A 19,611-nucleotide genomic window follows, 5' to 3' on the forward strand; every position below is an offset into this window, starting at 1 on the left:
TCATACCTAATTATGTTGACGGGTTATGCTAACAATACTGTTTGGTGTAAAAGCTGATACTTAATTAGACATTTTCAGTATCAAAGTGTTTAAAATGAAACTCAGAGATTAGCTTTGCCAAAGTTTAGTATCAGGACAAATTCTAAAGCACTAATTTACTTTTGCTTCTTTTCTTCAAAACTAAAAAGTTCAACATCTGTGTTTAAGTCTTGGTTATTGACTGTTACAATTTTTAAGGAGAAGTTTGTATTCATGTTCTTATTTCAACATTTAAGGATGAGCTTAGGGCTTTAGCAGCTCCTGCTAAATACTATGCTGGCATAGCATAGTATGCATTGGTGGAACTAATGTTTATAATTAGTGCTTTAGAGTTAGCGCAACAAACGTTTTAGCAAGCGGTGCTCACCACCGCATGTTAGATTTGGAAATGTTGGCAACCTTTTAAAATAATTTTTGTTTCCGAAATATACAGTTCTTTTCCCCGCGTCACTCGCGCACATCTGATTAGCTTGTGAGCTTCCACCATTTCTCCCAATCATACGACATATTTCTACTACAGTTAAGGAAACTGTAAAAGATCAATTTACAGACAGTCAGTTTAAAATATTCATATTAAAACTGAATCAAGCAGAAAACTCAGACATCTAACAGGACCCCGTTTGCCTTGATGACATATTTTTAGCTCGGCTCGTTTTGGTTCATTGATTAGCATCCTTGCTTCTGAAGCCAGTCGGTTTAGAAACTGCGTCATCTCAATGTGGAGTTGTGAAAAATTGATGCTTTGTGCTTCCAAGGCAACAAAGACGGGTTATTTACATCTATCGCCTGCCATAAAAAGTTTCCATGCTGCATGGGGAAATCTCTCACAAGGCTACTTAACGCTTTTTATGTCTGAAGTCCTCCAGTAAAAAACAAAAAGCTCTGATCTCCTCTGCCTCTCATCTCTTGACTGAGATGTAAAGCTACCATCTGTCCCTGAAAGGCCACATCAAAGTCAATCCATTTTTTCCTCCCAGCGCTCCGTTTATACCTTCGCTTGAGATGACCTCAGCTCCACCTTTTCGTCTCGCCTCAGCTTTCATCCACAGCTGAGTGTGGCAGTGGTCGTCTTTCAATAATTCAACATGGAGCCATTGGGAGTGTTCTGTGAAGCGGACACCGGTCGAACAGGTCCCACCTTCAGATTTGGCTGCTGTTACTAAAATAAATGTTTAACATTTCTGGGATGCGCAAATTATTTCTTCCTGCACTCTTTATTTATTTATTTATCGGCCGGCCTTGTTTAAAGAAACAGGCCTGGTCTTCATTCTTGTTTTCAGTTCTGCTCTGATTAACGGCACGCAGCAAAATAATTTCCTTTGAAATCTTGACAGAAACCAAAAATACTTGAAATTCATATACTTGTGAGGGCCCACAGCATGATGCTGTGGGCTTGCTGTTCTTCAGCAGAGAAGGGGAGGCAGGTCAGAGGTCATGGGAAGACAGATGGAACTAAATACAGAGTAATATTGGAAGAAAACATGTTAGAGGCGGCAAAGACTTGAGACTGGGGCAGAGATTCACCTTCCAACACGACGACTACCCTAAACATACACCCACAGCGACAACAGCAGGGTTTATTATCAAGAAGACGCAAGTCAGATTGACCCAGTCAAAGTCTCGACATCATAATTCTAATTGTGAATCTGTGGGTACAATTTCTTTCTAAATGTGCGAACCTTACAGAGACCTACTCCAAGGGACTCGGATGTAAAGGCAAAGAAATGTGGTTCGACAGAGTAAAATATCGACTCAGAGAGGCTGAATTCAAACACAGGTTGCATCTGGAAATTTCACGCATGTGCACAACGCTGGAGGGCAAAAAGACGATTCTTTTCCATGCCATCATAGCCATGCTGCAGCAGTAGGACAGTACTGTTAACAAAATGAGATCTGGATATTATTTAATCCAGTGCAGAGCGACACAGCAAAGAAAACTAACGCTGGATAAACTCCAAAGAACAACTCAAAACCACTGGTACTCTGCGTAGCTACACTACACACAGACTCGTTGTCATAGCAACTGACTTACAACAACGTGCTACTAATGTGTCAGGATTCAACACCAAAAAGAGTCATGCAAACATTTCTCACATAAAGAACAGGACATTCAGGTTCTTGTTCTAGATTGGTTGCTGCTGTGCTAATCAACTAGCACAGCGGTGGTTGATTAGCTCATTTAAACACCTGCCATGATGATCTGTAAGACTCGGCATGTAGGTCGCTTTTTTTTTTCGTAACTGAACTGAAACACAGAATTCCACAGCACAGCTACATGTTGAGGTTGTCAAAGTCAAGCTAGCATAACTCACCTACGTTCTGCTTCCTCACTATTTTTTTAATTAAGAGTTTTTTACTGACCTTTTTATCTACTTGTTATAGTAGCAAAGCACTGCGTCGCCTTGTCTTTTATATATCATGTGTATATTTAAGCTCTAGCTTGCTATGTTGACAACCTGACAGCTAAAATTAATGGTTAATGATTAATTAATGGTAGGTTTTTTGAGGGATCTTGCACACGTGACGTCACGCTGCAGTGTCTAAACTCAACACATGTATGTGAACTTGTGGTTTTAATGTTTTTAAGAGGGTCAGAGGGGATTGAATATTTTTTTCCCATATACTGCAGATAAACACCAGAAAGGTTGAAGTGCAGCTGTAGAGTCTCAAAGTCCACTGATGTTATTTTGGGTCAAAATATGAAAAGATTTTACAGTTAGGTTGACTTCTTTCAACATTATTGTAAAATAACTGGAAACAGCGAAGAGATTATACAACTGGAAGTACCAACCCACAGTCTACCTTCCAGTAAGTCTGCACAGATAAAGTCAAAGATGTACGCCCCTGCTGACTCTGTTCCTACTTTCCTGTGCCTCAATCGCTGCAGGTGAGTTATTGCCTCTTCTGTGACTCGTTACGTTCCTCCAACTTTACCTGATGTGAAAGTTCTGGATGTTGACGTTCTTGTAGGGCGCAGTTTTCCTCTGGCACCACAGCAGGAGGCCCTCTTTGGCCGACGTCTCTGTGGTTGGGAAGAAGGGATCACTGTGAAGTCGGACAGACCTGCAGCCGACCGACTCGGCTAATCCCCGTTTAGTGCTGGATTAAGTGGAGGTACAGAGAATAGGAAGCATCTGCAATGGCTCAGATGTTTTGTGCTTTTTCTGTTACCGTCGGTTACGTAGCTGGGTTTTGTACTGCGCCGTTTCCACACTGTGAAATTAACCGTTCAAAAGAATCTCCGACTATACAAATTAAGGCTGACCAAATGGGACATTTACTCTACGACTTTCACTGTAACTTATTAAAGTAGCTCACCTACTACAGTATAATTTACAAAAGGCCTAGAGACCGAGGCAGTGAGTTGTTTTCAATAAACGACAAGCAAAATGAGCAACAATGAAAAATGTCCCCCAAACACAACAAAGAGACACAAATGCCTGTTCATGAAGTAAACCGTCACAGTGATGGCTAACCGCTGCCGAGGCTTTTAAACATGTCAGGGCAAGAAATATTCTCAGACACCACAGGCATCACTGGCGTTTTTCAAAAATTAAAAACACACACACTACCTTCCACAGAAATGTCCTGGATGGCGAAGCGAAGGATAATGGTCCAGATCATTCCCAGGGTCATCTTAGCGTTACCGTCTACAATTTCTGAAACACAAAGGAAGCCGCAACAGTTTAGGATCTGCACCTTTATTAATATTATAGATTGCTGATTTGTTGAGATTGTTTCAATCTTTGGGTAAAAACCAATCCTTTGCAGTTGAAAAGGAAAAAAACTAAAGGTAAACATCTATTCCATCTGTGAATTTTAAATGTATAAGCTTTTAAATATTTTAGTTTAGTTGTTTTTTTTTTTAAAGGCGCAGTATTATGTGTCTTCTAGGCACACAGTGCCACTTTACAACACAGTCAAGTAACTGTGTTAATTATGACTTAAAAGAAATCTGACTGCAATTTACCGCCTTAAAAGTGGGGCTCTGTCTCTTTAAGAAACCCCTCCTCTCTTCAGAAAGTCATCACAACATGGCTCCTCTATGAACCCTTCAACGTGTTTACCAGCGTTGCGTTGAGAAGTTTCTCCTATAAGGAGCTCAGTAGATGCGCAGTTCCACCAGGTGTTTGCTAATTGCTGCTGGCTAGTCTGAAGGAGCTGAGTAAGAGGGAGGGCTGCTCTGTAAAACGGGAGCTCAGAAACTGCAGCTCTGAGGAGGAGCTACGTCTCAAAGGCAGAGCTAAGTCCACCCAGGCATTTTGCACATCTGAGTGGTTGCCATGGAGATTAAAGGACTTCTTGTACATGAATGGAAGAATCAAAGCAACGCTCCAGGTATGTTTTTGATGAGGGAGTAACATTATAACGTGATGTAAACCTCAAACAGTTACATAATACTGCCCCTTTAAAACATTTAAAGACACAGTGCATGTTTAGCTCCAGGTCACAAATGGGTAATTAACTACCCGAATGTCCTGCAAAGAAAGAGGAAAACGTATTAAACTGAACACTGAAATCTACTTAGATCTATTTAGAAGAAGGTAAAATAAACTGACATTTCAATAGAGCAAATTAGTCTAGCTAACCAATATCACCAATATGGTCACCCTAATGTTTTTAGCCGCTTAAATTTGCTCAGTCAGGTGACTGCAGACAGAAATCCAGTTTCACCAGAGGAAACACGCGAAGCTTGGCCTGAGCGCAGAGCTGATGGGATGAACCGCAGCTGGCTGTGAAGGACCGGCCCTCAGTCCAGCCACCTCTGTGCCGTCCATAATGAAAATCCCCTTTTACCAGGTCACCCTCTTTCGCCGGCCTCCAGATAATCGTTTGTTTGTCCCGCTAATCCAATCAGGCTCGGAGCGCGGCGGCTCAGCCGTGACGGATGAGCTGACTGCGAGATGCCAGTCAGATGTCTGGAGACATAACGCGCCGTGAAAGGCGGCTCGCGCCGAATTAGCAGGCAGGAAAAGTGAAGCGCGCTGCTTCCCGGTGACACATGCAGATCATGTTCAGATTAACTCAAACGAACATGAGTGACGAGCAGAAATCCACCTAACGGGATTTGAAACTATACCCCTCCTCTGTCTCCGTTTCATCCCCCCTGGTCAGTTTGGTGGACCTGACAGTCATCTGGTCTCATCCCAGCGCTAAGGCCACAGCGAGAGGGAATGACCAGGAAGATAATCTGTCTGCAATGCTTGTCTGGTTTTGTTGCACTGTAACAACCCACCTCTAGTGAACTTTTACTAAGTTATGCTACTAATAATAATTAAAAACCTGCAAGCATCAATCGGTTACTGTGACTGAGTGTAAATGACAATTAACCTCATTTACAGTGTAATTATAAAGTATATGCCCCCTTACAGATAAATTATGCTTTAATGTTACAGATCACAAACACATTTTGAAAGGCATAAAAAAAACAACCCTGGGTCATCAAAAAAGAAGAAAGTTTAAAATGACATTTTTTCCATCCTCTTGGATGTGCTACAGATTTTATTTCTTTTACAAATATATCATAATTAAGTGATTAAGTTGGTTAAAAATGGGCATTTTGTTTAAACAGTTGGTCATAATTAGCATTTTTAACCAACAAAATAATTTACAGAAAAAACTTTGTAATGTAAAAGTGAATATTGGTTTCTACAGAATAATGACAAAAAAACTAAAATAATATTTGGGCTGCCTGCGATTAATGGATTAATGATGGTCAACATTGAGGTGACCAATCACCTTAATGTTTAGTCAGTGATTGGTTTACTCTGACCAATCACCTTACTGTTTTGTACGTTTCATTCTTTTCTGACCAATCACTGCAACTCGGCTGAATTTCGACCAATCCCTTCAGCCCCTTCTATTTTAACTTCCTGTTTTACGACGTCTCTTGAAAGTCAGACCTTTTTCTTTTCTTCCCTTTATATTTATTTTTGCAAAATCATTTTAAGAAATTCTGTAGTATTTGTTTATACGGATAGAGTTCATGTTGGTGTTACACTTTGCCCTGCTCAGGGCATGGCTTTATTCATGTTAAAGGTGCCTTTTGAAGAAAGTACATGAAGATGTACTTTCTATGTTTCTATATGAACTAAGTTAAAATCCTGTCATTTTTAGGATGGCTATGTGCAACAATTTAACGTATTTTGCAAGACCATGTTATGGGAAAAAATAGAAGCTTTAAAAATATTCAACTTTGACCACAAAGATTTGGAGAAAGGTGTAACGGTTTTAGGCCGCAACAATAACAACAACAAAAAAAATACACAAAAAACACACACATTCTGGAGTGACTTGCTTTAATTCACATTTTATATAAATGCTTCGGCACCATCTCTTCAGTTATTGGATTCTGCTCATCACTATGGTTTATAACCAGATCTAAACATCTTACCCGACATTACACTTTGTATTTCTTAGCTAAATGGACATCTCTGTCCACGCTTCACTCACAAAAATAAATTCTTGGCTTGTTGCCTCGTACTTATGTTCCTATATGTTGCCCAAACTCAGCAGTCACCACGCCCGGTACCCTCCGTGTGTTCACTCAGTCCGTACAGATGACAGCCTTTTCTTACTCTGCACCATTACCATTACAAATGAAAAGATTTTACAGTTAGATCGACTTCTTGTACTTCGATTGACTTCGGTACCACATTACATTACATCGCCTCAAACTGTCTGACCTGATTCCAGCGGGGAATTCAATACGCAGGTCAAAAATATTGAAAAACAAATGACGGTCGGCTTTTGGTTTTGTTCTTAACCGTTTCCTAATTATAACCAAAAGGCATTCAAAATCTTTTACTCGTTAGAAAAAAATATTGTTTCATCTTTCTGAAGATAGTGCAGCAGCATTATCAGAAATTGGCATGAAAATGTTATTTAACATCTGACACAAAGGCAGGAGGTGCTGATACGTCAAATTGTCAAATGAATCCAGTTAATCTGTGACAGGACTTGAAGAATGCATCATTTTCCATCTTCTTCACAATTATGCACGATTTCATGAAGTCTGTGGTTGTAACATAACAAAATGTGAATGCTATGCAAGGCGATACTGATTATTTTAATAGATTATTCTGACAATTAATTGAATAAAAAAAATGTTACACTGCACAGATTGTGTTGTTCTTTCAGCAAATGGCATGTTTTGCAGTCTGTACACTCCAGTAAGCGATTGATCGATTACTAAATTAGTTGACGATTACGTCAATAATTGATTCATCAGGACTGATCATTTCAGACCTTCACTTAACACTTGCGTGTTTGTTAAATTATCACTGACTGATGCAATCACATGCAGACAAACATCTCTTAGATTTTGGAGCACATGAACAGGACACGCAATAATAAAAAAATAAAGCAACTGTCAGCAGTTTTTCATTTAAAAACAGTTTTTTTAAAAACTCAACCTGATGACATTGAAGCCTGGATTTGTCAGAGTAAGCAAAGCAGTTTTCCTCAACAATCCCACATGGTCCACGTTCAAGCAACTCGACACATTTTCAGTTCGCCGCGGGATTTGTTGCTGCAGCATTAATACCAACCATCCTTAAACTCAAGAAAACAAACCGTTTACTCTTTAAAGCAACTTGCTTAAATGAACCCGTGAGAACGTTGCCCGCTTGAAGTGAAACGCAAATTCTGTCATCCCCCAACGTGTGAGAGGACATGTGAGAGGCTGTGATGGTAGGCGGCAGGAAGGAAGTGCAGCATTTGTGCAGTTAAAGACTTGCTTAGCCTCTTATGGCAGAAGGATGGATGTTATTTGCGCTAAACGACGAGGAGCCTCTCGGCTCCTGAAGGGGATTTGCTGATCCTGAGATCTACTCTAATAAAGTGCAGTGAAAGCAAAAGCGACACAAGACTTTGCAGTTTGCGGTAAGGATCTCATTAAACAGCACAGCAGCCACCGGCCCTGCCATGGTAACGAGGGAGAGAGGGGGAACATTATACAGGACGTTTTTTGTTGTTTTTTTTTTTACATCAGAACAGTAGTTGTGGATTTGTTTGGCCTTATTAGTCATTCGTGGACAATCTAAGTGAAAACTGTTCAGTCGTAGGGAAACACGTTGGATCTTCATCTCTCTCTCTCTCTGCGGCATCGCTTACCTTCTGCTCCGATAGAGACCAGCTTCACTCCTTTGCTGGCGATGAAGTTGAGCGCTTTGTTGACGTTGGAGATCTTGTGGACTCTCATCTTGCCTCTCTCTGGTTTGGCCAAGCGTTCACCTGGAACCAGAAACGCAGCGCTGATGACGACATGGTTCAGCTTTCAGGGCCTCAGAAACATAACCGGGGAACTGTTCCCACCTAGTTTTGACTACAAATGCCTGCCAGTGTTAATTATAATGCTCTGTCACTCCTGTCACAGAAGTCTAAACTAGAAATGAGAAAATGGATCGACTTGAAAAAACAGCCTCTACAGATGCATCTGAATAAACTGCAATACCATCAAAAATGTTGATTTATACCATTCAAAATGTATATATTATGCAGAATATTGCAAAGAGAGCAACATATTCCAAGCTTTTATTCATATTAAGGGCTGCAACTAATTATTATTTTACTTATTCTGAATCAAATAAAAAATGTCCACATTCTGCTGACTTTTCATCTAAACATTTAAGCTCATTTTAGACACTATTAGAAACATATTACAAAATATGAATAAAGTAATTAAATTTTTCAAAAGAGAAAATAAAAATTTCATTTCCTGAAGTGTAAAAACACAGCATTCCGTTTGTGAGCGCTGGATCATCTGTAGCAAAGGATGCATCTGAAGCTAAAAAACACCGCTAACATCAACAAGTGAAGAGCTCAGCCCTTTCTGCTCGACTTAACACTAATGCAGGCTGATCGGTCGATTAATCGAACAATAGCAGAAACGCATAAAAAGAAATGTAAAAAAATTCTAAAATGTCAAACTATTCTCGTCCATCTATCCTGAAGCAGCTGGCGGCAGCACGGTTTGCATCCGGCTAATCCGGTTAGGAACGGGGCTCTCTACCTGAAATGACCTCCAGCAGCAGCATGAGCTTCAGCCCGTCCCGAAAGTCCTCCTCGATGTTCTCGATCTGCGTGCCGGCTTTTCTGAGGTGTGAGTTGCACCAAGCTGTAAAAGTCTGGAGAAACAGAAAGAAAGGAGGAGAAAAACCCCATCAGTACGCTCGTCTACCGCCAGTCAATACGGACTCTGGTCTAGAGCAACGAATGGCTTGTTGTAGAGGACGCTGAGCTTTGGGCTGTAACTAAGGATTATTTTATTCATCGATTGATCTGATGAGTAACTGAATTAAAAATAAAGTGGCACATTCTACAGATCACTTAATATCAGAAATACATTAAAAGATGCAAATAATTGACTTCCTTTTCAAATAAGATGATAAAAATCTTTTTGCCTAGAATGCAATAGCATAGCATTCCTTTAGTGTGTTTGTACTAGGTGAAGCTAAAACATGTTTGCAGATGAATGTACTTTGAACATGTAAATATTTCTTGTATAGTTTTGACTTCATTACTGCACTGAGTATGCAATTTTCTCCTCCTGAAACTGCCTGGTTACCGTTTGAAAGCGAACGGTGGGAAGAGCGCTGCAGGTGTATTTACACAGGTGAGCGGATGAAAGAGAGATATTTCTCAAGTAAATGGTAAATGGACTGAACTTATATAGCGCTTTTCCAGTCATTTTGACCACTCAAAGCGCTTTACACTAGAGTCACATTCACCCAGTCGCACTCACAAACACACACACATTTACACACCGATACGCAGATCGGTAGGCAATTTGGGGTTAAGTGCCTTGCCCAGAGGCACATCGACATGTGGCAGGAGGAAGCTGGAATCGAACCTACAACCTTCCGATCGCAAGACGACTACTCTACCAAAGAGCCACAGTCGCCCAAAGTACTCGATTAATCATAAAAATAATTGATAGAATACTAGAATCCTAAAATATTCTTTCACAACAGCCCTAATATATTTCAGCAGTAGTTCGTTAAAGCACTTTTACAAATTTTTGCAAGAACCCAACAAGCTTAAACTTCGCCATTTATTTTTTGTATTGGACCAACTCATTGTGTCGTAGGAAGCAGGTGAACTACTCTGAAAGCATCTGCAGCGGTGTCTGCGCCGCCCAACGGGAGCTGGCACGATGAGCGCCGACCCTGCTGCGAAACGCCTCTTTATGAGTTCCTGAGTCAATTACTCCCCGAGTCTAAAACACCAGGCCGCATGTTTCCAGCGGGGAGCCGGAGGAGCGGAGCCAGGCGGCTATGAAAGCCAGCACTGTCTCTCAGAGAGGCCTGCCTTCCACCATTGGCCGACGAACGTCACTTTAAAAAAGCCACCGGAGAACGGGTTCCGCCATGAGATCACGGTTAAAGTGGTGAGGTTCGCGTGGCCATCAGTGAACTCAACTGGGGAAGAGCTGGGTTTCAGATGTGTGCAAGTCTTGTGGATTTTGGGGGTTTGCCAGTGAAAACGCTTGAGGAAACTCTCTGGATATTACGCAGGATCAGAGGGAAAAAAACAGACAGATTACATGGTGTGTTATCTTTGAGGGCACAGCTGACAAAAATAGAGCAGTTCTGGAGAGTTTTCTGCAAACACAAACACACCCTACTTATGATTTAAGTCAGGCTCCAATGGGAAAAGAGGTGCTCAATCAATAGCCTATTAGAAGCTTGCCAATTATGTTAAACTATTAAAGCAGAGCCGTGGCATCAGCAGTTAGCGTGAATACCGTAGAACAATCTAATCAAAGTATTGAGATGGAGCTGACCGCCGGTCATAAAAGGTCAGGTTCATGATTAAATTTCTCCTGATCAGCATGAGTACCTATTGCAAGGCCTTCACCGAGTACATAAAACCTGCCATATTATTGAGAACTTCATCTACCCCATCATCTGCCACATTTACCCCTGGTAAGGATGTAAAGAAATGTCTCATGCCAACTGTTATGTACAGTAGAGAATCTGTGTTGCTGTGGGCATCTCTTCCACAAACCTTAAGAACATCATTAGAGTCAATTTAGCGTTTCCAAAAGATGTTAACTGATGTAAATTACATCTGCTGATACGGAGCAGATCTACTCTGTGAGGAAGTGTTGACTAAAGTTTTGTTCAGCAGCTTGACAATGTGGGTTTTGGCAATAATATGAAAGAATGCATATAGTGTTGTCACAGGGATTACAATAAAAAAACAACTAAAAGTCCCTAAATTCAATAGAAGGTACAACAGTAACCAGCCCTAAGAGGGATTTCCTGTTTTCTAGTGGAAATTAGAGACGACTACAGTCTGGTGTCTTAAAGTCGTATCTTGTGATTATTTTACAGCGGTTACACTATAAAACAGATACACAATCACTTCAAAAGCAGAGGAAGTTGGTAACATTCACAGGTTTTAATAATTGAAGACTGTCCAACATGCCATCCTGTCGTCTACACTTGTTTCTCCTTGGTCGTGAGTGGGGTGTTGATTTGTGTTGCGAGGTGTATGGGGGGCGGCTGACTTCTTCCTGTGGTCACCAAGCCAGAGACAATCCATCACAGGGCAGCACAGAGACGCTCCGTACCAACAGCAATTCATAAACATGTTTTTAGACTGAATAGAAGCCAGAGTGCCTTTAGCAAACGGGGAATGTGACCGTACTTTCTCAATGACGTTTGCCATCAATTTCCTGTGCAATGCCACTTGATTCTCATCTCCCTTCACTGCTCCGTCTGGGATTTCTCTCATTGAGCAAAATTTCTCAGGATGAATTTCATTTTTGGCCTACCAGAGAACAGATTAGAGTTGTGAATGATGACATTGAGTTGTTGCACAGATCGGCACTTCTCTCTTCACAGTTGAGGACGGTTGTTTACAGCACACTCAATTTCCGATAAGCTTCATAGCGTACCTTCCTTCACAATTGAGCGAGTATCTCTCAAACATCACGACCAGATGTTAGAGATTGGGTAAAATCAGTTCCAAATGTTTAATACTTCAGAGTCGACGCTTCCAGCAACCAACTGTTTCTCAACAGCCAATTGTCTAGACCCTCTGTACGAAGCAAAGAACCAGGAAAAACTACTTTTGTTCCTTGAAAAGGTTCATGTGGCTGAAACCTTTGAAATACCAGAATATATTAAACAAAAACCTGGTAGATTCTCCCACAAAACTGAAAGAAAATGCGTATTTCAACAGGGTAATGATCCAAAGCATAAAGACAAAACCTGTGGGACGAACTAAAGAGAGAAGAACAGGGACAATTCAGAGAAATTACAAAAAGAAGGGATGGACACAAGACATTTAGTTAAAATATGTTAATATGGGATTTTTAACAAATGTCCTCAAATTAAATGTTGGACAGCTAAAAAATGTTTGAGTTTGTGTCCCGCTGCATTAAAAGCTCATTTTACAAGTCTCTACCAGGACACTAACATATCTGCGCTGTAATTTATTCAAATGCACCGTATGCAAAAATGAACCTGCTTCATATCAAAGGACACTGTGATCTTTAATGAGACCAGACAGACGAAAATTACTCAAGGCTCCGAGTCACAGCTAGCAAAGAACATAAGCACTGAGAAAACAAGTAAAAGTTCCCAGAAGGAATGTTATCTCGTTAAATGTGCTGAAAGGAGGAGTTTGGCTCTCAGGCAGGATGACAGGCCTCCTCTCCTGAAGAACTATAGCCACCGCTCCTGCAGTTCCTCCAGCTCTCTGGGTCATTGTGGAGTTTGGCAGCAGCACACGGTCCAGGTTGTCAGCCACCTGCAGCGTCACATGATCCCCGGACATTAAGGCCCGCAGTCCCGGGTCCTTCAGGTGTTCTGCATTTCTCTCATGATGAGGACACGATTCTGAGTCACTGCTCTGCCAATCCATGTGAAAAGTGTTCCTAAAAGACCGAGTTAAAGGTGACCTATTATGCTTCCCTAAAAAGGTTAGGATAGGCATATTCATTACATTTTTTTATTTTTATTTTTTTTGCAGAAAATCATTTTAGATAATGAGATTTTAAAACAACTGCAAAAGCAAAAGTGGACCCTAATGCACAGCCAACAAAAATGCAGAAAGTGGTCTCTGTACGGCAAGTCAACAACAAAACCCTTGTCTTTTCCGGCAGCCATTGTACAGCGCATAGCCAAACGTGCAGAAGGTTTACTTGGGTTGCTAAGTGACAGGCTAGGCTTCACTGGGATTGCTAGGTGAAGGGTAGTGTCTCTGGATTAGATCTGCTTTTGAAACAGCTTATTTTCCTAACACTAATAAACATTAACTTTATTGACAAAAAACACCTGCGCGTTTGTTTTTAAGCGCTTAGGCTGTTTTGTGAAACAGTAGAGACCATAATGGAAGTACAAACACGCGCAAAAACAATTTTTCACAATACCAGGAACTCAACCCGACAATGCAAGCAACATCCCAATGTTAACTCCGTCTTGAATCTCAAAGTCTTTAACAAAAGCTTAATAATCAATGGTTTTAAGTCATCATTACTTGAAACCAGTTTAAATAAAAATGCAAAGTAAGCAGTCTGCTTTTACCCACCAATCCAGGCTCAGTTTTACAAAAACAACAACACTGTGCCTCTGTTACATTAAGCAGGAGTTTTATATGTGTGGCTAGTCTGAAACAGAAAGCAGCCTTTTGCAGCAAATCCTGGTACTTGATATAATAAACCCTGACAATCCTGTGCAGTTTTTGTCCCTGATTGCTGTAGTGTGGTTTGGCAAGAGATCATCAAAACGGAAGACCATTAGCTGTTGTAGCAGACCATAACAGTGCAGGTCCCCTGAGAGCTGGGTTTTCATTAGCTGTCGAGAGGTTCTGGATGTACTAAGCAGAAGAAGTTGCTGGGGGATTCTCATCATTGTGAGTCTTGATGTGTAGAGATGAATCAACGCACAACATGATGCATCTCACATTCCAGCGCATTGCTTCTAACATCTGGGACAAAAAGTCCAAGTCAACAGCTGGCTCTCGCCCTTTCTAAAGATATTTAACGGAAGAGGATCCTTCAGTTTTTTGCTTCACAGGCCCTGATTAGAAACCACAGAACACTCTTCAATGTAGAAGCTGCTACTGTGGCAAGAATACTCAAAGTTGACTTTTCTTAATATCATTAAATACATAGAAAGCAATTTAAAAAGGACCCATATTGTCTACGAAGACATATTGGAAGGCTAAACCGACAAAGATAATGCAGTATTTTAATTCCACAGTAGAAAAAGCCATGTAGTTTCAGAAGGTAGGTATAGAGGGAAAGAATATCGGTATTGGTATCGGTTATCGGCCAAACGAGTTTTAGTATATCGGCATATCGGATATCGACCAAAAAATATTGTGCATCCCTAATTAGGATGCTGGCAAACTGCTTTCCAAACCCAAAAACATCATTGTCAAGAATGATAAATATCCAAAATACCAGTGAAAAATGACAAATAGCTGTTCAGCAGTTATACGAAAGGTTTGACTGCTGTAAAGCCAATAAAATCAATTCCACTGATTATTGAGAAGGATAAAAATAATTTTCTACTTGGAAGTTTTAATTAAAAACTGATTTTTTTCCCCCTCAAAACTGATACACCCTCCACTATTTTATAATAGATGCCTCGCAGAAACAAGCTTCTTGGTTGAATGGAAATAATTTTAAGCCTAAATCAGCAATCGGTATGAATAATTTTGAGCTGAACTGTATGAGGAAATAATAATACTTCACCAACTGTACAGCAGGACAGAGGGTACGCTGAGCCATTAGCTTCCATCTCTAATGTGTTTCTCTGTGTGATGGTCGGTGCCACTGGATCAGCAGCAGGATGCCAGTGAAAGCCGATCACATCAATAGCACAAATGGACCTGAAAACACACGTGTGCGTATGAATGGACACACCTTAAAACACCAAACTGTTTGGTGTATGAATGACGGATGCAGCAGTGTTGGTGCAGCCTGTGAACTCCATGTGCGACTGTGTTGTCCTCGTAGTGTGTCGGTACAGCGTGTGCTGTGAATGTCGGAGCTGTTAGCATGTCCTGCAGGGTGCCTGAAAACAAAGCTTAAATGTTGCAGCTTGCACACGATCTGCTTCTGCTCCAGCCGTGTGCCATGTGATGGAGCGAAGCAAAAGCAGGACAGCTGCTTCTCTGTGGGAGGAACTGAAGGATCGGATATTTTCATCTGCATCCTCTTTTTCTCTGGTCCCAGCCTCCCAGAACAGAGGCAGGCTATAAAAACAACAGGGGTGAAGAGAGGAAGGAACCTGCTCAGCATCAGCTTTTGGGAAAGTTGTCCGTCAGCATCATTAAATTCAATGTTTGTTTGTTTTTTTTTTTCTCCATAGCATTTAGCTGAGGCTACAGCTAGCCTCACTGCTTCAGCAGCAGGAACATCCCTTTACTGCCAATTAAAGAGAAAAAAAGACCGCAATAAATTGAATAAGATGTATCTTATTTGAAGCACTAAGGCAGTTACTCGATTTAACTCACTCTTCTTATTTCACTCAGTTTACTCTCAACCAAAAGTCAACCATGGATCACCTAAATATATTTGATTTCATGGCTACAAGCTAAAAGAAAAAGTGGAGTCACAGTAAGTGGTTCTGCCATATTTTACAAGACAACTTCAACTTTCACTAACTGACAGTTATGTGGTGTATTTTTGTCTGCTTAAAAAGACAAAACAAATCCCGTAGATGTTGAACTCAGCAGTGTTGGTTTGTCACTGTATTGCAGAATAGCCTGCCGTTTTAAAAATGAGAATTTTATCTCCAAGCATGATTCCAAAACCTTTGTGTTAATTCCCAAGATCTTGTTATTGTTAAAAACAAAACTGCTGTTGCTCCAGTGATTTATTTCCGGGTTTTTTTTTTTTTTTTGCTCCGCTTGTATCTTACGTTTGACTCCAGCCGATTGTTCAACAGGAAAACTGCACAGCCTCAGTATCGTGGAGAAAGTGGAACACGCTGTGTGTCCGAGTGTCCTTGAAATAGGTAAACACTGAGGAGGACACGGCGAAGAGAGATACGGCTTAAGCCTTCAGAGACATTAAGCAACACATGTAACGCAAAGGACTCCAAAACGCAAACGAAATCGACCTGAAACTATTTCAAACAAATAGTTTTGACTTTCATTTGACTGCATTAACTTATAGATAATGAAGCGCTGCTAAATGCTAACCTTGTTGTTGATTGCTACCCACAGAGAGCCTCACCCAGCAATTTGGAGTGATCTAGTGTTTAAATCCGACTCGGTTATTTTGGGACAGTCAGTGGTCTATTGTGATTCCTGTATCAGCTTCATTCATAAGTGCGATGCAAAAACTAGCATTTGATCATGTAAAATACAAAGATTTTTACCAGAGGATAGAATCCTCTTCAATTGTACTTTAAGGTACAATTGAATTCATATGAAAGGTTTCTATTTGAACTATTTGTAGCCTTTAGGGGTGTATTGATATTTTTGCAGTACCAGCCAGTTGGTTTTATCACGTGGTTTTACCTGGAAAAGTAAGTCTAAGCTTATAGTGTGAGCAGTGCACCTAATATGATGGTGTGTGTTTTAAGCTCGACAATCTGTATTTATGGTTGAGACTTACAGTATTTAGAAGAACTACACTACTGGCTGGCATTAAGAAAACCCACTACTTTTGAATATTTTGTGGTGTAATACATTTGGTGCTCTTTAGAAAAAACAAAACGTGACAAAGTGTCACAAAACATGAAAATTTCACAAGTAGCTTGGAGTTTTTTAAAAAAGCGCGAAGATAAGGACGTGTCTCATTTATAGTCATTAAAAATATTATGAATTTTCAACGTTAGAGAATATCTACGCTTTCAACAAATATATTTATAAAACTGTTCTTGTAAAGAGTTTTTAATACTGCTATATACACATGTGAATCATTTCTAAGTATTAGCATTAGCCGCAAGCAACACCAACTTCCATCCTCCTCAAAGTTTCTCATCAGTGAAAAACTAAAGGGCGATTTGAAAGTTTTCGGTGGCTGTGAAGCAAAAACTAGATAAAGACGCTGAACGGTAATGAATATAACTTAATATTTGTGGAGCCCTTCTCTTCCATTTGCACAAGCACAAAAATTGATATTTCCAATGCTTTTTTGTCGTAAGGAGCGTAAAAGCTACAATACACAGACACTCCAGACTGGCATGTTATACAAAATAAATATAGGTGGTTTAAAAAAAAAAAGCTTCTGATTTGTGAAATGTTTATTTTGTTTGCTAAAAAAAAAAAAAAAAGTGAATTGAAGTACTGCTAAAACGTCACCTCATCTAGCTGTTATAGCTCAAGACTGTATTGCCTCATCTTATGATCTATTGTTTCTTTTCCGGTTGCTAGTTTAAGAGAAAACATTCAAAAAGGTAAAATTAACCTCAACTGTTACCATAGTTACATACTGCATATCCCTCATTATGTTGAACTTCACATAAATCTTGTGGAGCAGCTATAAAATCTTGTGACACGTTTCCTCTTGATGGAGTTTCCTGATTGCACAAAAAGAATCAGGACTTAGTCTACAACCTACTTTTACGATATCAGTTTTTTTTAACGTGCAGATGAACTCTCTGCCTCCCACCTGTCACTCTTCTCCAGCCTTTCTCCCCTCACTCCCTTCCTCTACCATTAATCAGCCTCAGTTAGGAAAATATTTCCTACCTCTCTGCCAGTTCCATATTAGTACAGTCCTTTAAATGAAAAGAAAAAAAAGGCCCAGCTCCTGAGTCCAAGCCACTGCCATATCCGAACACAACGGCAGGCAGACGAGTTCAGGCAGATGTCGCTGGCAGAGTTTCTGACACAGGAAGGAGGTTTTCAACACTGCAGTCGGTTTCTCAAGCCTGAGCTTCCAACTCGGAGCCTCCCAAGGCGCATCGAAGCCTCGCCGAAGCTGCTAAAAGCAACGTCTGGGACGGTATTATTTTAATGTTCTGGCCAAAATGCTTGACTAAAGCGGTAAAACAGGACGTGACACCTCTGAAGCCTGGGTGCCATTTATTTTTATAATCTAGTCCACAGCTATAAAACGACATCACTGCCCACAACTGGAGCCGTAAAAAAAAGCACGAACATGGTCAAGACGAGCTGAAAAGCAACTGCACTTCTGTGCATCCCAAAGAGGTAAAGTATCCTGTTCCCTCTCCTGTTAAGTCTATTTATGCTGCCTCAAGTTCACTTTGGGGTGTGTGTGCGTGCGTGCGTGCGTGTGTGTGGAAACAGTGCTGTGAGCCAGGAAAAGCTGAGCTGCTAACACTTTGCTCCATCCAAAACTCCCAGATGATTTTGCGATAAGTGATGGATTAGAGCGTCGAAGTTCACCAAACAAACGAGCCTCGCAGGAGTTTGCTAAGATTTAAAAAGGCCCACTCGATGAAAACAGAGTGAGTACAGAGAATGTTATGCTTTTCTCAGGGGTGGGCCACTATTAAATGATAAGAGATTAAAGTAATTTAGCTTGAAATAGTACTTTAGTACTGGTCTGGAATGAAAATGCTCTCAGGTAAGTTCGAACCAGTGTCCGATGTAGAGGATCATGTTTAAATTCAGTTCATCGGTTACAAAATTAACCACCAGGCCACATATTCAGCAGAAAATGTTGTCATTTTACAACTTATTAGATCTTTTGTGTTTTCAAACTTGATGACGCAACAGAAACTCAACAGAGAATAAACCTGGCACTCCTTGAGATGTTGACAGTCAATCTCTACTATCATCTTTAACAAATATTTGAAGTTCTCAAGGGTTTTCTTGATAAGGATACACCAATAAATCAATTGCCAGCAACTTTCTGGTTGGAAACTAAAGGCACTTGCTGTCCTACAAGGCTGCAAGGTATTCTGCATATTACAAGGTAATATTACAAGGTATTCTTCAAATACACATGAAGAGAGGCGTTTTAGAAATGCTGGCCACGCTAACCGTGATTATTGCTAATGTAAGATCGGTAATCAAACTTCACCGAGACGTGACGTGTCAGTGAACATCCCTTAGAGCAGAAAAGCTAGAAAAATATTTATGATGTTACTCTTCTTATTTTATAGTTTTTCACCGGAAGAATCAGATTTAGCTAAAAAAGCATTAATGGCCAATTTAACATTACTTAAGGCATCAGAAACACATCGTACAACCAAATCACAGCACACACTTCTTAACTAAAGTCATACTTAACAAAACATGCACTTGATATTTTGACTTGTCAAACTGAAGATGAATTTAATTAAGGTAAAAAAATGATTTCTATTATAATTATTGGAGTAGAGAGCTCAGTAGAGACGGTCACCCAGAAAGCAGACCGGATGAAGCCGGGCGAGGAGCCAGCATATCGAGATGCTCGTTACTGCTGTTTTCACTTAGGAGGCACGGTGGGGAAAAGAGCCAAACTGCTGTCTGAAGCCTCTGCAGACTGCCGCTTTGTGGCTCCATGCATCTGGCAAGCAGAGAGGCTTTAAAACACTAAATCCATTTCACCAAACTTTGAGTGGGAGGCAACAGAAAAGCTAAAGCCGGAGGAAGGAACGACTCCGCCAAACAGCCAGGGATAAGACCATTGAGACGGAGAGAGCGGGA

The 19,611-nt window shown here is 40.6% G+C and overlaps 1 protein-coding gene across 5 annotated transcripts in view; it reads right to left on the bottom strand.

Annotated features, from left to right (window-relative positions):
• actn1 (actinin, alpha 1) overlaps window positions 1–19,611 on the bottom strand; it is a 59,990-nt gene that overhangs the window by 18,668 nt on the left and 21,711 nt on the right. For all 5 annotated transcript variants that reach the window (XM_027999809.1, XM_027999808.1, XM_027999812.1 and 2 more), the window contains exons 2-5: window positions 9,053–9,167; window positions 8,155–8,274; window positions 3,612–3,698; window positions 2,974–3,061 (exon numbers count right to left, since the gene is read on the bottom strand). In XM_027999809.1, coding sequence (XP_027855610.1) covers window positions 2,974–3,061; window positions 3,612–3,698; window positions 8,155–8,274; window positions 9,053–9,167 — 410 coding nt within the window. The remainder of the gene's footprint in view (window positions 1–2,973; window positions 3,062–3,611; window positions 3,699–8,154; window positions 8,275–9,052; window positions 9,168–19,611) is intronic.

The sequence above is a fragment of the Xiphophorus couchianus genome, chromosome 19, assembly GCF_001444195.1.
Source record: "Xiphophorus couchianus chromosome 19, X_couchianus-1.0, whole genome shotgun sequence".
Classification (NCBI taxonomy): domain Eukaryota; kingdom Metazoa; phylum Chordata; class Actinopteri; order Cyprinodontiformes; family Poeciliidae; genus Xiphophorus; species Xiphophorus couchianus.